General features: G+C 25.6%; 1 protein-coding gene and 1 long non-coding RNA gene across 9 annotated transcripts in view; one reads left to right on the forward strand and one right to left on the reverse strand.

Moving 5' to 3' along the window:
• LOC132927073 (MAP kinase-activating death domain protein) overlaps nucleotides 1-13516 on the reverse strand; it is a 35828-nt gene extending 22312 nt beyond the window's left edge. For 5 of the 8 annotated variants that reach the window (XR_009661612.1, XR_009661611.1, XR_009661613.1 and 2 more), the window contains exons 1-9: nucleotides 13345-13516; nucleotides 4365-4997; nucleotides 3611-3779; nucleotides 3386-3527; nucleotides 1908-2001; nucleotides 1574-1725; nucleotides 1361-1505; nucleotides 311-472; nucleotides 79-210 (exon numbers count right to left, since the gene is read on the reverse strand). Coding sequence is in view for 4 of the 8 variants with exons in the window: in XM_060991525.1 (XP_060847508.1) it covers nucleotides 79-210; nucleotides 311-472; nucleotides 1361-1505; nucleotides 1574-1725; nucleotides 1908-2001; nucleotides 3386-3527; nucleotides 3611-3779; nucleotides 4365-4544 (1176 nt within the window). In the remaining 4 variants the exon portion in view is untranslated. Of the gene's footprint in view, nucleotides 1-78; nucleotides 211-310; nucleotides 473-1360; nucleotides 1506-1573; nucleotides 1726-1907; nucleotides 2002-3385; nucleotides 3528-3610; nucleotides 3780-4364; nucleotides 4998-11964; nucleotides 12147-13344 lie in introns of those variants that run through there. The other 3 variants (XM_060991524.1, XM_060991521.1, XM_060991523.1) reach the window with 2 other exon arrangements.
• The window catches only part of LOC132927076 (uncharacterized), a 49618-nt gene continuing 43251 nt past the window's right edge, over nucleotides 12371-18737 (forward strand). Inside the window, exon 1 of the long non-coding RNA XR_009661615.1 lies at nucleotides 12371-12502. This is a non-coding gene — a long non-coding RNA (uncharacterized LOC132927076). The remainder of the gene's footprint in view (nucleotides 12503-18737) is intronic.

Raw genomic sequence — 18737 nt, forward strand, 5'->3', positions numbered from 1 at the left:
ATTATGTAATTTATTATTCAAACGCATGTATTAATATCAATATTAATGTATTGCGTTTTTTTATTATTATTATTTTACCATTTCCGATTTTGGTAAGCTTGTAGGTAGTAATGGTATAACAGTAAACATGTATTGCAAGGGATACATAAGGGCCACTAAAGCCATTACTGACATAGTGAGAGCATTATAATCCTTCGATTGGAAGACAACCTAAAGTTTAACACAATATTAGTAAAATGCACAATATAACTAATAGAGTTATCTTGAACGTTATCTATTATATTAAATAAAATATTGTTTATTTACTTACTTTACTTTCTAATAATATAATAGTTAATACGTAAAGACACGTATCTACTCCCAACAATTCTAATGGTAAATGTAAAGGGAAATCAATTAGTGAAAATCTCGTGTGATCGGGTAACGCGAAAGCCAGTGGTGGCTGTCGCTCGTTTTGTGAAAACAAATAAACCTATATGAAAATAAATTCCATTTAATAAAGGCATAAATATATATTTTACTTAAAATTTCTTAAATCAATGTATGAATCAACTTAGAATAATTAATTGTCTTAGGTATAAAAAAAATATAAAACTAAAATAAAAGGTTAAAAAAGTGAATATTTTTATAGATTGTGTTTTATACATTTTGTTAGATTTTCTGAATCAATCTAATTGATACTTATAGGTATATATCTACTACCTAGGTTATGTGAATCCATTATTTAAGAATTCAGAGAAAGATTGAAGAAAATAGAGACGGTATAAAATTAATATACATTGTAAGTTACAAAATATTTATTGTGGAAAAACTACAAGAAAAGAAAATATACGATACTTGTGGACTAATTGTGTTTTACGAACTTTTACAGAATTTGTTGAAATTGCAAAAAATTACAAACTATTTTGTAGTTAGGAATTCATATAAATTTTCTTTTTATATCTAAGTTTTGAAAATTTAATATAAGATTCTTTATAAATCATTCATACTGAAACCATAAAAATCTAATAAATATATGAAAAGCAATTATTTTTTATTGACGTTTTAAGCTTACATTATCGTCTTAAATTATCAAATTACCGTAATAATGTTATAGTAATACTATAAGTTAAATAAATTACTTAAACAGCTATATAAAAAGTCATATCAAAAAACATAACTAGTGATATAGGCTGACAAATTGCCTTCGCCTTTCGTCTTCGTTTTTTTATATACAATAATAAATCATTGAATATAACACACTCATAATAGTGACTTACTCGACACCTATAATGTACAGCAGGGCGGTACTCTTTCCTATCTTTTTTAATTTGTTTTCTATAAATCGACGTGATAGTTGTTCTTATTTAATTTATCTTACTTCTAATTTGGTCTTTCCTGGTACAGGAACTGGAGTGCTGAGCAAACGTAAAATCCACATTTCAAGTTCTTTGATAAACCGTATAATTCTCGGTGAATTTGCTTGAGTTAAAAATCCAGTCAATAAACTCCATATACATTCTTTTCTATATACGAAAACGTTTAACCATTAGTTATGATACCAATTCTAAGTGTTTTCAAGTGTTATATGTACCTTTTATGTCCTTCTTTTCTGCTACGATTGATTTTTTTATTGCACGAATCGATAAGGCTTTTTAAATAAAACAAACATGTACGAAAACTTGAAAATAATGGATGATGAGAAAGAAGACACAACGATGTTAGAGAATATAAATCTTGGGATTCCTGAAATAATTAATAACGAAAATTAACAATTTTTTAGGTATAAAATAAATTATAGGCATAAATTATGAACATAATAGACTGATTTTATTAATTTTTGGGTAATAAATAAAAATAAAAATAAATAATGTGTTCAAAACTTCAAATAATTTAATAAAAATCAAAATCAATTGTTGAACACTTACTGGCTGTGATGAGATATTTTGTGTGACTTTATCGTTTGTCTGATCTGTGGGATGTTCTTGAGACATTGATTTGCCAAAAGAAGTTGTAGAATGACTGTAAATAAAATACATTAATACAAATTTTATTAATTAATATTAATTCATATTTTGGGTCAAAATATATGCTGTGAAATATGTAAGTACTAAATTGTTTTATTATAATCGTCAAGATAAAAAAAATCTAATTTAATACGTAGTTTTAAAATAATTATTATAATCTATCTAAAGCAGTAAAGTTAGTGTAAATTATTATAAATAGGTATCTACCTACTTACAACTAATTAAATTTATTCATCAACTAAAATTTATCATAATTTTCAAAAATAGAAAACCAACATTAAAAATTGATTTAACGATTTAATCGTAATTATTAAGTATTTTATTAATTTGTCTACATGAGTATGTCTTTTGATCTTATTTTACTTATCATTCAGAAAAATAAATAATTGTTTGATATGGTTATAGTTAAATAAACGCATTTCATTTTTCAATATGAACTACGCAAGTATCACGATGATACATTAATACATTACTCATCTAAATAATTAATATGTTTATATGCTTTAATGTTCTAACATATATTTATTTTCGTAATTTAAATTTACTTATTATCGTGTTTATAGTAATTTCTTTGATTTCCTTATCATTTAAGTGAATATATATAAATAACTAGAGCTGTGTCAACTAGTTTACTAATTGAAAAGTTGCAAAATCTGAAAAAGAGACTATTTATATCTATCAAGGTTCTTGTTTTCAATTTCTTTCGATTTAACTCTTATGTTAAAAACAATAGTACGAAAAATAATTTGATTGGATTAAAATACATACAATTCGAACGGTGTCCATTTTTTCAAGAATTTTTTTAAGTTTAATTAATTAATAAGAAATTAGGGCAAATGTTGTATTTTAGAATTCACTTCAGTGTTATAGGTACCTTTAGTCATACAACATTATTAAACTTATAGTGTATTTTTCGTGTAAGTATATTTTAACCTGTCGTAGCATATATTGTAAAATAATAAATCAAATACACACTATTCATCAAAAAAATCATTAGTAGTAAACTTTTAAAATCTAATAATTAATTAGAAAACCTTGATGTTATACTGATTTATTTTAACATTTTAATGCTATAAAGGTTAATAGGTTTCTATATGATTTTTTTTTATTATTAAATTTTATTAGTTAATAGTTAATAGGTAGTTAATTATGTTCGTTATTTACATATGATTAGTTAATGGTTATAAATACTTGGAAACAAATTTGAAGTTGAGTATATTCAATAATAAACATATTTTTTGATAATTTAAGTATTGTAATAAAATCAATAACTTAATATCAACATTTTTTAATTTTTAAAATGAATGAGTCAAAATTAGTTTTGTATTTTTAAAATAAAAACATTATGTTACATTTATTAAATTATCTTAAAGCATTACCATCTTAAAAATACCGAAGAATGATTGTTTTGTGGTTTCTTTACACACTGTTCATCATTTATGTTTATATTCTTTGAAGTATTTGTAAAACATTGACCGACGCGTCTGTAAAAATTTACACACACGCCGTATCTAGTTCGGGCTATTGGACAAAAAAAATATTTATCAAATAAAACTTCCGATAAAATAAAAATGATTAGATTTCTTAAGGTGAATTATACTGACTTGTATCTTTATCTGTTAGTGTAAATACAAATGATGTAACTTTGTTCGATTCAGATCGGCTATGCTTGAAGGAAACACATCCTTCTGGTTGACAAAAATATGACATCGTTTCCGGTAGTATAAAATCTTTATGGTCTTCTGCTGGATACCGTCGGAGTAATTCTGGGTTCTAAAGTTATCAAAACCATCAAGTTAATAGAATTTTATACGTTTTTAGTTGAATATTTTAATTTTTAGGTATGATAATTTGCAATAAAAAAAAAATCATTTTAAATCGACATTCTTTAAATATCAAGAACAAACATTTTAATTGTTAGGTAGTTGTAATACAAATAATTAGAAGAGCTAGTTAAAGTTATATTTTTAATATTATTGGAAATAATCTGTTTGGAATATCAATAAATAACTTTCAAGTAATCCAAACTATTTAGTTTTAAATTTGAACTTTTTTATAAATTAGACATATTTATTTTTCTTAGGTATTGATTCTTAAGCTTAAGGTAAAACTTTCGGAAAACCAATGGAATCTAACTATCTGTTTTTCAAGCGTGCATAAAAGTCTAATTAATTGAATTATTATTAAAGTGCCATTTAGCCACTCAATATTTTATCACACAACAAATACCTATTATACACCCGATTGGTAAGCAGTACCTAGTACCCAGTATCTAATTTTTGTATGTGTCACTATAGACAGATTTTCTTGAATGATTATTCATAATGAATAATAAGATGCATAAATTATTGTAGGTACCTGAATATAAAAGTTGTCATCACTACTGGATACCGTTGAACTGACTCCGCTGTAATCGTCGTTGTTGGTTCCATTATTTTGTAACTCGTATAAAGAACTTCTTTTTGAAGAATTGGGATGAGCTCCGACAATAGCTAAATAGTCGATCAGCCGAGGGCAAAAGAATTGGCTCTCGCTCATAGCACGTAAGTGTAATTTTTTTGAATAATAAAAAGGTATTTTTGGATAACTAAATGTACTGTCTAAGCAGCTTTTATGTAACAAAAATATAGGAGATATATCACAGTTTGGAGTGTTTGTTTTTTCTTACGTATTTACATACATATAATAAGTATTGCTCAAGTTTAGAGTTTAACAAAAAAGAACACTATGAAAAATTCAACATGTACTGATACAGTCGTGAGATCATCACCGGATAGCCCTGCCACCGAAGTGTTTGTATCATAATAAACAAATTATTATGATTTTAATATCAATGGCTGTTATTATGTTACATCGTTGAAGACATTTTTTTTATAAATCTTCGCAGCTGCAGCTAAACAGTATTTCTGATTTGTTTGGAAAACATCTTGACATTTTTCGTCTGTCATAATCAAGCATTACAGCCGTTCAAAGTTGCATAAATTGTCGACTCTGTAAAAAATAAAAATATTATTTAAAACAAAAGATTATCAATATAATCATAACATGATTTAGTACGGAAGCTTAGAATAATATTATTAATGTATTTTGTGATATCTGTGTATTTAAAACCTTTAATAGCATACTCGTTTAATAATAAGTATTTTCGGAAAATACGTAAAAAATAAATAATCATTTATGTGCATCAAAATTTCATGAAATATCCTCATAAAAAAATTTAAATATGCGTTACGAAAGTCTTAAATATGCACTCAAATATACCCGTAAAAATGTTGATGTAGGTATGCATTTATTTTATGGAAATTTTTCAAATATGCACTTATATTCAACAATAAAATATTCAGAGAATTTATAATAGGTATGTACATTTTTCTTAAACCTGTTTTTAATATATAAAATCATACTATATTTTGTATTTCGTATGCGAAATATCTAAAATGCTTAAAATTGTTGAGAAATATGTAAAACGAATAAATTAGATCCTATAATCTATAATTCTCTTTCAGCCAGTAATAAAATCATTATCAAACATATCTTCAACTTTATTTTACAGTCAGGTCTCAGAATTTAATAACGTGAGCTTTACCAACCATGTCTTACTTTGTCGGTTTACAGTGTTTATATGTTAATGTTAATGTTTTATGTTAATGTTTACTAGTTTAATATTGTTGGGATATAATAATTTTTGTGTAATTAAAAAATAAAAATAAAAATAAAAATTTTAAATAATTATTTTATTATTATATAATTTATTCGACTATCTTTATTCAAGAAGTTCAATAATTTAATAAATTAACTTAACTAAAAACTTATTTTTTGATAATAATGACGCAAATTTGATGATAAGCGTATATTTTTAAGTTTGATATTTTATTTTCAAATTATTTTTGACTATTTTGTAAACAATAATTATGGTTTATGACATAGCTAATACAGTGTAGAATAAAGGCTTTTGCGTTAAAGGACAAACATATTTTCACTGTTTGTAATTCCCTGGAGAATGGGATTATAAATTAATTTTGATAATATACAATTTATGAGCAGCGGAAAAAATAATGACCCTTGGGGCACAAATAAAAATTATATTTAGTAAATTAATGAAAGTGGATAGTCTTTTTCAATCATTTCAAGTAATTGTAGCTTAACGTAGTTTTATTAATTTAAATTATAATACTATATTGTATTAAATTCATATGTTAGTCAATTAATTTGTTTCCACATAATTAAAAAAAAATTAATTAAAAAATGTTGAATATTTTAATTCTTATTTTTGGACTAAAATAATTTTATTTTCGGTAAAATATTATATAATATTTTAGTATATTATAATTTTGGTAAAGAATATAGATATTACCTAAGTAAACTCATTCTTTCACTATTTAGTAAATTATCGCTATAGTTAACTAAATATTATCACTTTAAAATTTTGAACAAAGTTAATAGATAATACCATAGTTATTACTCGTATACATTGATACTAATGATACCTATATTAAAGAATTGGGAAGTTCAATAAATTGTATAATGTTAAAGACGTCACCCCTTATAGTAATGGTGACCAGACGTACTCTTTTTTGTAGGACAGTACTCTTTTTTGATGCGTGTCCTAGTGTTCTTAACAATAGTGTTAAGTACATGATATATTGTACTCTTTTTTTAAAATTATTATGGGCTAATAGGTATGCGTGTTAATGTGTTTTTTATTATTTGATTATTTATTTATATTATATTGTTCGACCTAAAGCATTCTTATTGGTTGGTAGTACGATTTAAACGACTAAATGATATATATTTAAATTTTACACTCGGTATTTTTACCTTTAAAAATAATTTATACTTTAGTTTAAGTTTACTTTAAATTCTTCAATATCAAAGTATTTTCAACGTAAAGACACACACTAAATGAGTTGACATTATAATTTCAACTAATTGGTTTTTATAATTGATAATAATGATAAAATAAATAGAGTAATCAGATGAAAAAAAAACAATTTTTATAGAAGGAGATGACCTATGGAAATATGGGTAAAATGGGTAGAATAGTATATGCATTGGGCAATTACGACAGAGAAGGAGCTAAGTTTTAAAATGTACTTTTTTTAAAATTTTTATAACTGGTCACCATACTTATTATAGTGTACACTCAATGTGGGCTCCTTCTTGCTATTAAACATATTTTTACCGAATGTAAAGTATACGATACAGAGAAAAGAAAACTTCAAATACCTTATCAGTGACCACCTAGCGGAAATATTAAGCACAGAAGTGTTTGTCGTTTGCGCATCATTAGCACCTTATAATGTGGTAAGAAATTTGATTTGTCGTCCTACCTACTATATTGACATGACCGAATGATACACCGATAACTTTATATAGGTGACGATAATATCATAACTGATAACTTATAAGTTATAAGTTATAATAAGCTTAGGAACCACAGTTGTACATTTATACGAAAATCAACAATATCTAGAACCGTAGTTTTTGGTTTTGTTATAGGTTACGTATATTCAAAAGCTTATCATTACCGTTATTATCATTATTAAATATTAACAGCCTGTCATTTAAATGTTTCGTTATAAAATGACTACATCACATTTGATACAATCGAAGAGATGTGTTTCGGCAATAATAGTACACGAATACAAATACATGTACAAAATGTCACACGCCAAACACAGGTGATATTATACGGAAATGTCCGAAAATAAACGTGCTATGCTTCAGTGAAAACCGACAATAGACCAATACTCTAAGAATTCTTTGTATAAATTTATAGTTTTGTATAATTATTGATATATATATATGTATATACTTACGTAATTTATAAAAATTTTAATGCTCAAACGGCGTATAAAAGGTTAGGTATTTGTAATAATAGCTATTGCAAAACGAGTGTTATTTATTTTGAATATGAATATTAATGATTTTTTTTTTATACATTTATAATTCAGTAATTATTGATATCATAAACGTAATTTATAAAAATTGTGATGCGCAAACGGCCTATAAAAATGTTATTAACAACAAAAGCTATGGGAAAATACCCCAAGCCTTTTTAAACAAAAGCGATGCGCAAACGGCCTACAAATAAGGTCATTCGTAACAATAACGCCGATGCGCAAACGTCCTACGCCCAAGCACAAATCCATCCAACATCAGTATATCACCAAGCCCAGCCAATTTTTATCAGCAACACATCTCATTAACTTTGCCTATAGTGAACATCAACAAACCATTACTCTTCAACAATTTATCTATGCTTTACATTCATTTATCTATATTAATTGTATACAACCATTTTTCTTTTTTTTAAATTTGTTTTGTTTAATTTATTTAAAAAACAAATGTTATTTACCGTTATTAACTAATCTATATAAATTGTTATGTCTTAATTTATCTACACTATGTATTGCACTGTTACGTCCAATGGCCACAGCAACCGCGGATTATAATAATAATAAAATGTTATAGCAAATCACTTTCTATTTTCAAATATGTGTGTTTGTTATAAATGAAAATATTTGATAAAATAAATTAAAAATATATTTTATGCAGTGTTAGCGACTTTCAATTTTATGATACTCTGTTTAGATATAATTTTATAGTTTATGCAATAATGTACAAAATAAAAAAAATCCTAAAAAATAATTGACTATGATTTTTATTTTAATGAATATGGTAAGTTTTAGGTAGGTACCAACTACCAGTATTAATTGAACTACTTCATATGTGAATTGTATAGTAGGTTACCATAAAACTAAAAAAAAGTAATTTTTTATTTGATGTTCAAAACAAGCAATCTAAAATAGAGTCTAAAGTGTTGTTTTGCTATAGCAATAAAACGATTTATAATGTAAGTGTACTTATATCAGTCAAGGATAGTCATTTTTTTAGACATATAAATTGTACTTTATGATACAGTTTTTTTTTATAGTTAATTAGTATCAAGTGTATTAAAAAACACTTTCAAAAAGTATTTAATTATATATTATTTATTAAATATATTGAACTACATCATAAAATATGTATACCTGCCAAATAAATTTTCAATGTATGCTAAAAGATGGGTTCCTAAGTTAGTTATTTTTAACTTTTGTTTTTTCATAGCGTCGCATTTTGATTGTGATTTTGTCTTCTTTTTTAGGGTAACTATTTGTATTAAGATAACCTTGTTTCTCTTCCAAAGCTTTAAAAATAAATTATTTTATGTCAACAATAATAACTAATATAAGCTACCCACAAATATTTGTATAATGAGTTATAGCTTTATTTTTATAAATTGTTTGCTTGACTTATCAACATGAAATAAAGTGTGTAGGTTGATTCTTACTACGCAAATAAAACGTATCTCCTAAATAAAATGTTCTTTTTTTTTTAATCAATTATTCATTATTTTATATTAGTTTTAAACAACACGTCCAGTAGAAGAGAAAAAACCAAGTCAAATAAATATAATAAAACTGTTGTATTCGTTATTTAATACCAAAGGGATTTGTGCTTAAAATCTAACGAACAGTAACTACAATAATTAATATAACTAAAATATAATCCACGGTAGCTATCTAACTGGTAACAAAAACTAAAGCTTCAACGTGTATTCAATTTAATATAATACTGTTGTACCATTGATCCCGTATATATAGATACTAATCAATTATAATTTATAAACGAGTACGTATAGTATACGTTGTATACTGTAATAATATTATATTGTCTTTGACGCCCGTCGCGGTGTCGCCTTTCCAGTTTCCACCCACGGGAAAAGGGTCGGAATTAAATGTATGTTTATTAAAGACACATCTAATTTTATACACAATATACTGTTTATACTTTAAATACGCTTTTAATCCATTAACCTTACTACATTAGCTTTCCGGGTCGTCAATTAAAAAAAAAAAAAAATATATTAGTTTTTATTAGTTATTTTTAAATTAATATGTCTACAAAATTATATATTTTTTTAATTGTTATCTGTAGTTTCAGATACACTTTCAGATAACAATTATTTTTACCTAGTATTAATATTTTATGTACTTGGAATAATTTTTTCCTACAATATAGGCACGGTCACATTAATGTTCTAGCGGAAATATATTTAACACAACTTTTTTATTATTATTATATTTTTTTATTTCATAATAAATTGTAAGTACTTTTTAACATCAAATATTGACTAAATATAGTAAAGCAATATACAACATTAATAACATTGTATTGTTCAATTGGGGTAGGTGGAAACTGGAGGTAGTTGCGAATATATACGGTACGGTACAAAATAACTTTTTCTGGAAAAAAAATATTAAATAAACTTAGAAACGAAACCGAGACTATATATGTCAACGTATATTGTTTGAAAAGTAAAAATTACTTTTTGTTTGTCTATGTCCAGACGGTTATGGCGTTCAGCATAAAATATCCCTTAATATAATTGAAAATTCTAATGCTATTTATATCAAGTTAAGGAATAACACAATTCTATAGAGACCATGATCAAATATTTGAATATTTCTACCGTCTAGTGATTTTCAGATGTATAAAATACTCTGGTCCAATAAACCATACAAAATAAATAACAATAAAATAATAACGACAATAAGTTGCTTTACGATTTTTCATAAAAAAAATAATAGGCAATAATAGCTAGATAATTACTAGTACTAGAGAAATATTATTAACTATTGACTTTATGTCTTTAATCATTGATCGTTAATCAGTGTTTAAATTATGTATATTTTAAATGATTTTGACAAATTACTATTCAGTTCTTACCAGATATTTATACTAATAACGTGTACACTATTAACACAGACTATTTCTTGACAAACTTACGGAGAAAAATATTATAAAACAACGTTTTGAAATAATATATTATGCATTACAATGTATTTAGAGGCAAAATACTATTTTTTGGAAAAATCCTAAATTCAAAAACAAATTAATTTTCTATATTGTGGTATTATAGGGAAGTATAATATCATTGACCAAGTTGTACTAAAGATTCCGGATAAATGGTAATTCAATAGTGTTCAAAAACTAATTTGATTACTAAATTATAAGTATAAATCATATACCTAATTTAATTTATGTGTGTTATTTATCTATTGATCGTTTTTTATAAATATAAATTGTTTTTTAAAAAAAAAACACTAAATAAATTATTTTTTAGTCATAGAAATTTGAACATTTATACATTGTATACTTTGTACAGTATATTAATATGCGGGTACTAATAAAAAGTTACAGGTTATAGAGAATATGATGGTTGTACCTATAGGAAAAATGAATATAAATTGACACGATTAATAGGTAAGTAATATACATATATACGTCAATGTCTCCGATAGAGGTAAAATGTTATTATGTTTGTTTTATAATAAATAAAAACTGAAATTGATATAAATAGAAGTTTTATGAAATATTATGTAATTAATTACCGAACTAATTACGTATCATTTATTGTATTTAGACTGTACGTTTTCACTATAACTATCAATTGAACAAAAGTGGAAAATAACAATAAATCATATAAGTATGAGTACATTACTACATTCATTTATAGGTATTAAAAACATATAATAAAAATGTAGTTAAAAAACGGCGCTGAAAGGATCACTTCTTTCTAACGATTGATATAAATATATCAAAAGGTATTCCATGTGTACATAAAACAAAAATGATTATATACAGATACATTATTTTTATTTGAACTCGAGCGAATACTATTTAATAGTTTCCAATAAAAAAAGTATTATATCTTTATTTTATACCACATTTATATTGGTAAACGTTAACTGTATATAAAAAACAAGTTCATGTATAATATGCTTGCAACTGTATTGCTATATCTATTAAGATTATATTTATATATATTTTAATACATATTTAACTGATCGATTCGATAAAAATTGATGCATTTAGATTTGTTTCTTTTTTTATGAATATTAATTTCACTTACTTATTTAAATAGTTTAAGTTTAACACTTATACCGAAAGTGGTTTACGTGTGAATGTCACATTATTAAAATATCTGAAGATGAAAACACTTTGTCACCGATGTTCAATCAGTTTAATTTAATTGTTTTTATTAAGGCGATAAACATAACTAAAACAACTCGATTATTCGATTCACTGTGTTTTTCCCCATAACGCGTGAGGCGTTCAGTCACACTAACAAATCCAAACACACATCAAACGATATAGGTATACCGTAGTTACAGCCTTGAAAACGCGTAGGTGTAGGAACCGACGGCCTGCGGTGAGCCGATAAAACAAACAGCAGTGAAACTAGGGCACACCGTATTATTTAAATTATGACAATTTGCTCGGTAGGTACCTAACAATGTTATGATTAGTATGCGAAAAATAGTTGGTAACAATTGGTATATAGGTATATATTTTCCGCGTAGTAATTATTAAAACACATTGCCAGTATATAATATGTGATATAGGTACGAGGTGAATTCTTTCATCGCTAAGCCGATAACTTTTCATCGGTAAGTGTATATTATGTTTTTGAAAATATATTTTTAAGACAATTTAAAGTCAGAACACTACAATATTTCAGAAAGGAAAGTATTTTTTTTATAATTTTTACTATTTTTTTTACCGTCGTTGGTGTTTTAAGATATTAATTTAAATTACATCACTAATGTAAGTAATTAACTACCCAATGATTCGAAATTCAATTTAATGAATTCAAATCGAATCATATTAGTTAATTTTTTTTTATATATTTAGTTTATGTAGGCAAAGGTTATAGTAATGCAACAATATTTAGGAATTTAGGGCGAGAACCTATACCCTTGTGTCGCTCTACATCACAGTTACGCCTAAAATTCTATTGACCTTTACCAAATTATGTATCAAAACATTGTTTTCAAACATACATACACACATTTACTGATAAATGTATTGTATATACATAATATTATGTATCTAGTGTATAGCTACACTCTTATTATCTATTACATTTACGTTACCTAAATAAATAAATCGTATAAATTGTTCACATAATATTTCGATGTTTCATATCGACACAATTTTGAACGGCACAGGCGAACACCGTTCTTACACATACAACAATATAGTATAATCTAATGAGTAAATGTTATAAAGGTACTGTTATACTTATTATCTACTTAAGTGTAAATCATGCAGTTATATTAATAATATAAATGTTATTATATAATATGATGTTTAACTTTCAGCATAAACTTATATATTTACGCGTTAAGCATAACATTTTATTTCATTTCACTTTCTATGGGTTCAAAACGATTATTTAAACGAATGCCTGTAGTGTATATGTTTTTATCTTTTATAGTTTGTAACTTACCTTGTTTTTTGTAGATCCGTTGTAACGTGTATATAAAATAATATAATGTTTTCAGTCTTTTCAGTAAAAAAAAAATAAATAAAACAACGTGAAAATTTGCGATTACAAAAATTAATTTCGGTATTCCTCCTTCTATACCTAAATGACGGAGACCAACAACTCGATATTGTAAGCGTATATTATTACGGCCAAGATAAGTTCACGGCGGGTCGGTCGGATGCCGCCGAGCTTGCGCAATCGCAGTCGGCCCTCGAGAAAATCAATATTAGCCGCCTCAACCTTATTGTGTGACCCACACGTATATATATATATATAGTTATAATGACATATTTCTACGGAATAATGTAATTCCGAGCCTGGCAGCCCGCACGATGATGATCAAAGTTTCGTCAACGAGACGGTTACCAGCTTGCGGTTTTCGTTCGCTGTATAGCCTGCAAGTTTACAACGTTGCCATTTTTTTAAAATTTTCTCAAAAACCAATGAGAAAACGTGATAGAGAAACTAGAAAAAAAAAAATGCTTTATTTGTATGTATAAAACATACACATTATCACGCGGAGGTGCTACTTAAAGCTTCCGGGATTTTTTTCCGCTACCGTAATATAAAAATACATGAATATTCGACGAAAAATTAAAACACGTAATTGAATAATCATTATATGACTCCTACGCGTCACTAATAAAAAGTTAAAATAAACAAGGAGAAAATTATTAGATTATAATACCTATATGTACAATTATTAATGATGTGCAAAATAATACATTTCGTTATGTTTGACATATTTATAACGATAACATTAAAATATGAAATACAACACATTTTTATCAATTTAAACTTTATTGTGATTAAATTAAATGTTTCGTATATTATATTATATCGTATTAATTATTGTAAAACGTGTATAATATGCGTAGGTAGGTTACGCTAGCATTATCTCTTGGCCAAATAGTGCACGAACGTAAAAATTAAAATTTCCACAGAACAAATACTTTATCGAATATTTAAAGTTAATTTGTGACAAGTTTATTACAAGTTAATTTTGTTTTCTAACAAATTTGTTTTTGTTAAGTAAAATTATGACCGATTGAGTTTTTTTTTATTTATAGTGATTTTATGTTATTCGATAATTATTTTCATTTTTTTTTATTCAATTATATTATTATATACCTTGAAATTGGTACTTAATATTTATTGAATATTTTTGTGAATCGTAATATTGTAGTGCCGATAGAAAAAATTGTATTTATTAGTGTGTGTTTCTGTTGAAAAGTAGAAGATAGTTACTTGGTTGGTTAAGAGATCGCGTTCCATGATATACTTGGACACCAACTTGATGTTTATAGCCTTTTATTTTATGACTTTATGTTTAATTCAATGTAATTTTAATGTATGTAATTTGATGTATTTAGTAATGTTCATTTAGTTGTATTATTATCAGCCACAATAAGTGTTAAAAAAAAAGAAGATTTTTTCAATGTCTTGTTCATATATTTATGTATGTTAGAGTGGATATGTTAATTTGATGAAAAATGTGTATTGACATTTAAACATGCTAAATACTTGAATTTAATATAAGATTCTTCATAAGTTATTCTTACAGCATTTTAAAAATATTGAAAATACATTGGCACAATTTTTTATAGATATTGAAGCCACATTACTAAATTTGTATAACGATAAATAACGATTTTATGTAGTTATTATGTTGTACTGTATAAAAAATTAATGATAATAATTCCAATATATTAACACGTTGAGCGCCAAAGGTGCTTCTACCAAGTTACTCAATTTGGCCATGAGACACATAATTGGGTCTCAATAAAGTACAATAAAACATCTTGTGAGACCCATATATGGGTCTCATTATATCATTGTATTTATTAAGCGATTACCAGAAATAGGTCTCATTTATCGGAATTATTTCATTGGATTTTAATTCTACAGTGTTGCCACATCATTTTGGTGTTTGTAGCAACGGGATATCTTGTTTTTTTTTTTTTTTATGAATTGTTTTCTATTCTGTAACATCGATGTCTGTAATGCATAATATTCCGCGGTAACCATGTTATTGCATCAATATCAATGATAAGAACTGGTATTCAAGTGTAGAACTGGCAGAATTACTACAATCAAAAAATACATATTTAGTTGGAACATTAAGGTGCAATAGAAAGTCTAATCCGAAAGAAGTAACTAAAAAAAAATTGAAAAGAGGGGAAATTGTGTCTCAGAGAAGCTCATCTAATGTGTTGGTGCTGAAGTGGAGGGACAAACGGGATTTAGTTATGGTTTCTTCTAAACATGATAGTGCTCTTACAAATTTGAAAATAAGAGGAAAAATAGTACAAAAACCAACAGTAGTTGTTGATTATAATATTGGAAAAACTTCAATTGACCTCTCAGATCAGATGACTTCCTACTCCAACCCTCTTCGTCGCAGTCAAAAGTGGTACAGAAAAGTTGCTCTAGATGCATTATTAAACATAAGTGTTGTTAATGCTCTAGTTTTATTCCAGAAAGTTACATCTTCAAAAATGTCTATTACAGTATTCAGATCTACACTTGTAGAACAGTTAATAAATAAAGAAACTATCACAGAAATTATATCACAAAAACATGTTTTAGAAAAAGCAAACAGAAGTAGATGTGTTGGCTGTTACTCTAAGGCAGTAAAAAAAAAAGGCAGAAAATATGCACAATGCAATACAAAAAAAATTAATACTAAATGTTTTTTATGTGATAAACATTTTTGTCTTGATTGTTTTTTTGAGGAACATAAAATTGTAAAGAAGTAAAGTTTTTATTGATTTGTTATGTTTTATAATTTATAAAATAAAGTTGTTATTTTTATTTAACTAGATTGAAAAAAAATATGTTTCAAGTTTTTATTGATTTGTTTTGTTTTATAATTTTTAAAATAAAGTTACAATTACCATTATGTATTACTATTGTTATTCAATGAAGTAGACTGAAATTTTTTTAAGTTTTTTGTTTTTCTATAAGAATATTGAACATAAGCAATGTTATTTTTTATATGTTAATAAAATTAATTACATACAATTGACTGCATGTTATTATTGGTTTACTCTACATTTACCAATAACATTTATAATTGGTTATGTCAATCTATGATTACCTATTTTATAAAATAGTTGAGGGTCAAATATGAGTCTCAAAATATCATTTAAATAATATATTTTTGATGGGTGACTCCGTTTGGCCATGAGACCTATTTTAGGGTCTCGCTCCAAATCAGTTAAAAAATATTATTAATCCCTTATGTTAGCCATAATAATAGTATGTGTAAAATTTCAAACCATTTGGGCAATTTTTTTTTCAATTTTTTTTTTGAGTAAACCATACCAAAAATTATGTGGCGGTTTGATCGAAGATAAGTGAGACCCAAATTTGTGTCTCATGGCGCTCAACGTGTTAAGGACAAAGAATGTTTGAGTACCTAAACTTTAAATTTAATTTTGACACTAGGAAAACTTGACAGATTAGAAAAAAATCTATAGTTAATACTATAATGAAAAAAACCAAAAAATAAATTTCAAATATCTATAAATACCTAAAAACCAATCAAAATATTTAGAAAATTATACTAAATAATAAATATTAAAATAGGTAAACATTTTGTGAAAATTTAAAGAATTTCTTGTTTATCGATTACAACAAAAAAAAACAAAATCACTTTTGTTGAAAACTGATTTTGCGTAAAAATATTTATTTGAATGAACATTTTTTTTATCAACAATAATTGTAAAAAAGTAGGCAAGTGGATACCACATGAGATGTCCAGTGGCTCGCTGTTATGGATATTTAAATTGGAATTCAATGATATACTATTGTATACAAAAAAGCGGAGACGGTCAATCAGCCTGTAAAGTATACACCTATTTAGTTAAATATATTTCATGAAATGTTTTTTTGATATAGCTATTTAAGACATTTATTTTACTTTAAGTATTACGATAGGTTGATATAGTTTTTTTCGAAAATATTTCATTTATTATATTGTTAGTATTTGCTGTAAAACAGTAAAAATAGATTCATAGCATAAATACATAATAATATCTTAAAATATCATTGCAATAATAAAATTTACATAAAAAATTTAAGTCCCAACGAACAATGTTTTCAATATTACAACGAACGTGCATCTATTATAATCATCGGGTAATAATATAAATAATAGTCGACTAATATTAAAGAAAATATATAGCGTTTAATCGAATAACATATAATTGTGTTTTTCGTTGCGATATTGATTCAGTTTAAAAGTTAAGATGTGACTGTGTATATAATGTTCCTTAATAACGTTTACTAATCGCATTACCTACTCCTATAATGAAGGGTGCTTATAATGTTATATATAAATTAATAAATAAGTAAATCTGATATACAATTATTTACTTATTACTTATTATTCACGAATATTTCAAAACGAATGCAGTGAATGTGAAGCGCAAGATTATTAAGTTTAATAATTAATGCTTAGGAGAGAAATTTAAAATAATTGCTGATATAAATATTTAATTTAAGTAACCCATACGTTTTGTGTAATTGATAACGTGGCGAGTATACTGTAGTTAGCTAATTCACATATTTACACGAACAAAATAAGAGTAGAGGACCCGAATAATTAATTATTTTACATCGGTTGTTAAACATCTGACATTGTACATAGGTACTTTCGTTACTATTAAAAATGTCACTACTTTATTTAAGAAATATCTAGACTTTAGCCTCTATACATATTACATAAAAACTGATCGAAATACTAGCCATAAATCTGTTAGATAAATTGATGATACTATGATAAGTAGTATAGATATTAAGTATTAACTTAAAATCGGGCATTTAATCTACATAATTTTCCCCTTTTCGTAATTATTTTATTATTAAAAAGCGTCAGTGCCTTTGCGTTTCTTACCTGAACGAATGTTCTTTTTGTCTATTATTTTGCTACCGTTGTTTTCTTTAGATTCTGAATAGATCTAAATACTGATATTTAGCTAAATTTATTTTGTTTTTTTGATGTAATTGAAAAACGAATATCTGTGGATAGGTACACTTAACATTTCCATCAAATATTTATGATACACATAGTATAATTTTCTAAATATATTAAATTTTTTTGAGCAATTTATAGAATTTGAAATTGTTTAGATTTTTTTCTATAAATTGGCATAAAATAATTTTCCCTAGGGCAAAAAGCTTCAAAATTGAATATCAATTTTTTTTTAATAGGTTTTCGTCTATTAATTAAAAAATATCAGAAATATTTATTATATTTTATTAGATATACGCGCATAAAGTTAGTAATGTGGTATTGACTTAAAATATAACAAAAATAATACGAGCATAATGTACCAACATAGTATAGA

This window comes from Rhopalosiphum padi, chromosome 3 (genome assembly GCF_020882245.1).
Source record: "Rhopalosiphum padi isolate XX-2018 chromosome 3, ASM2088224v1, whole genome shotgun sequence".
In the NCBI taxonomy this organism is placed as follows: domain Eukaryota; kingdom Metazoa; phylum Arthropoda; class Insecta; order Hemiptera; family Aphididae; genus Rhopalosiphum; species Rhopalosiphum padi.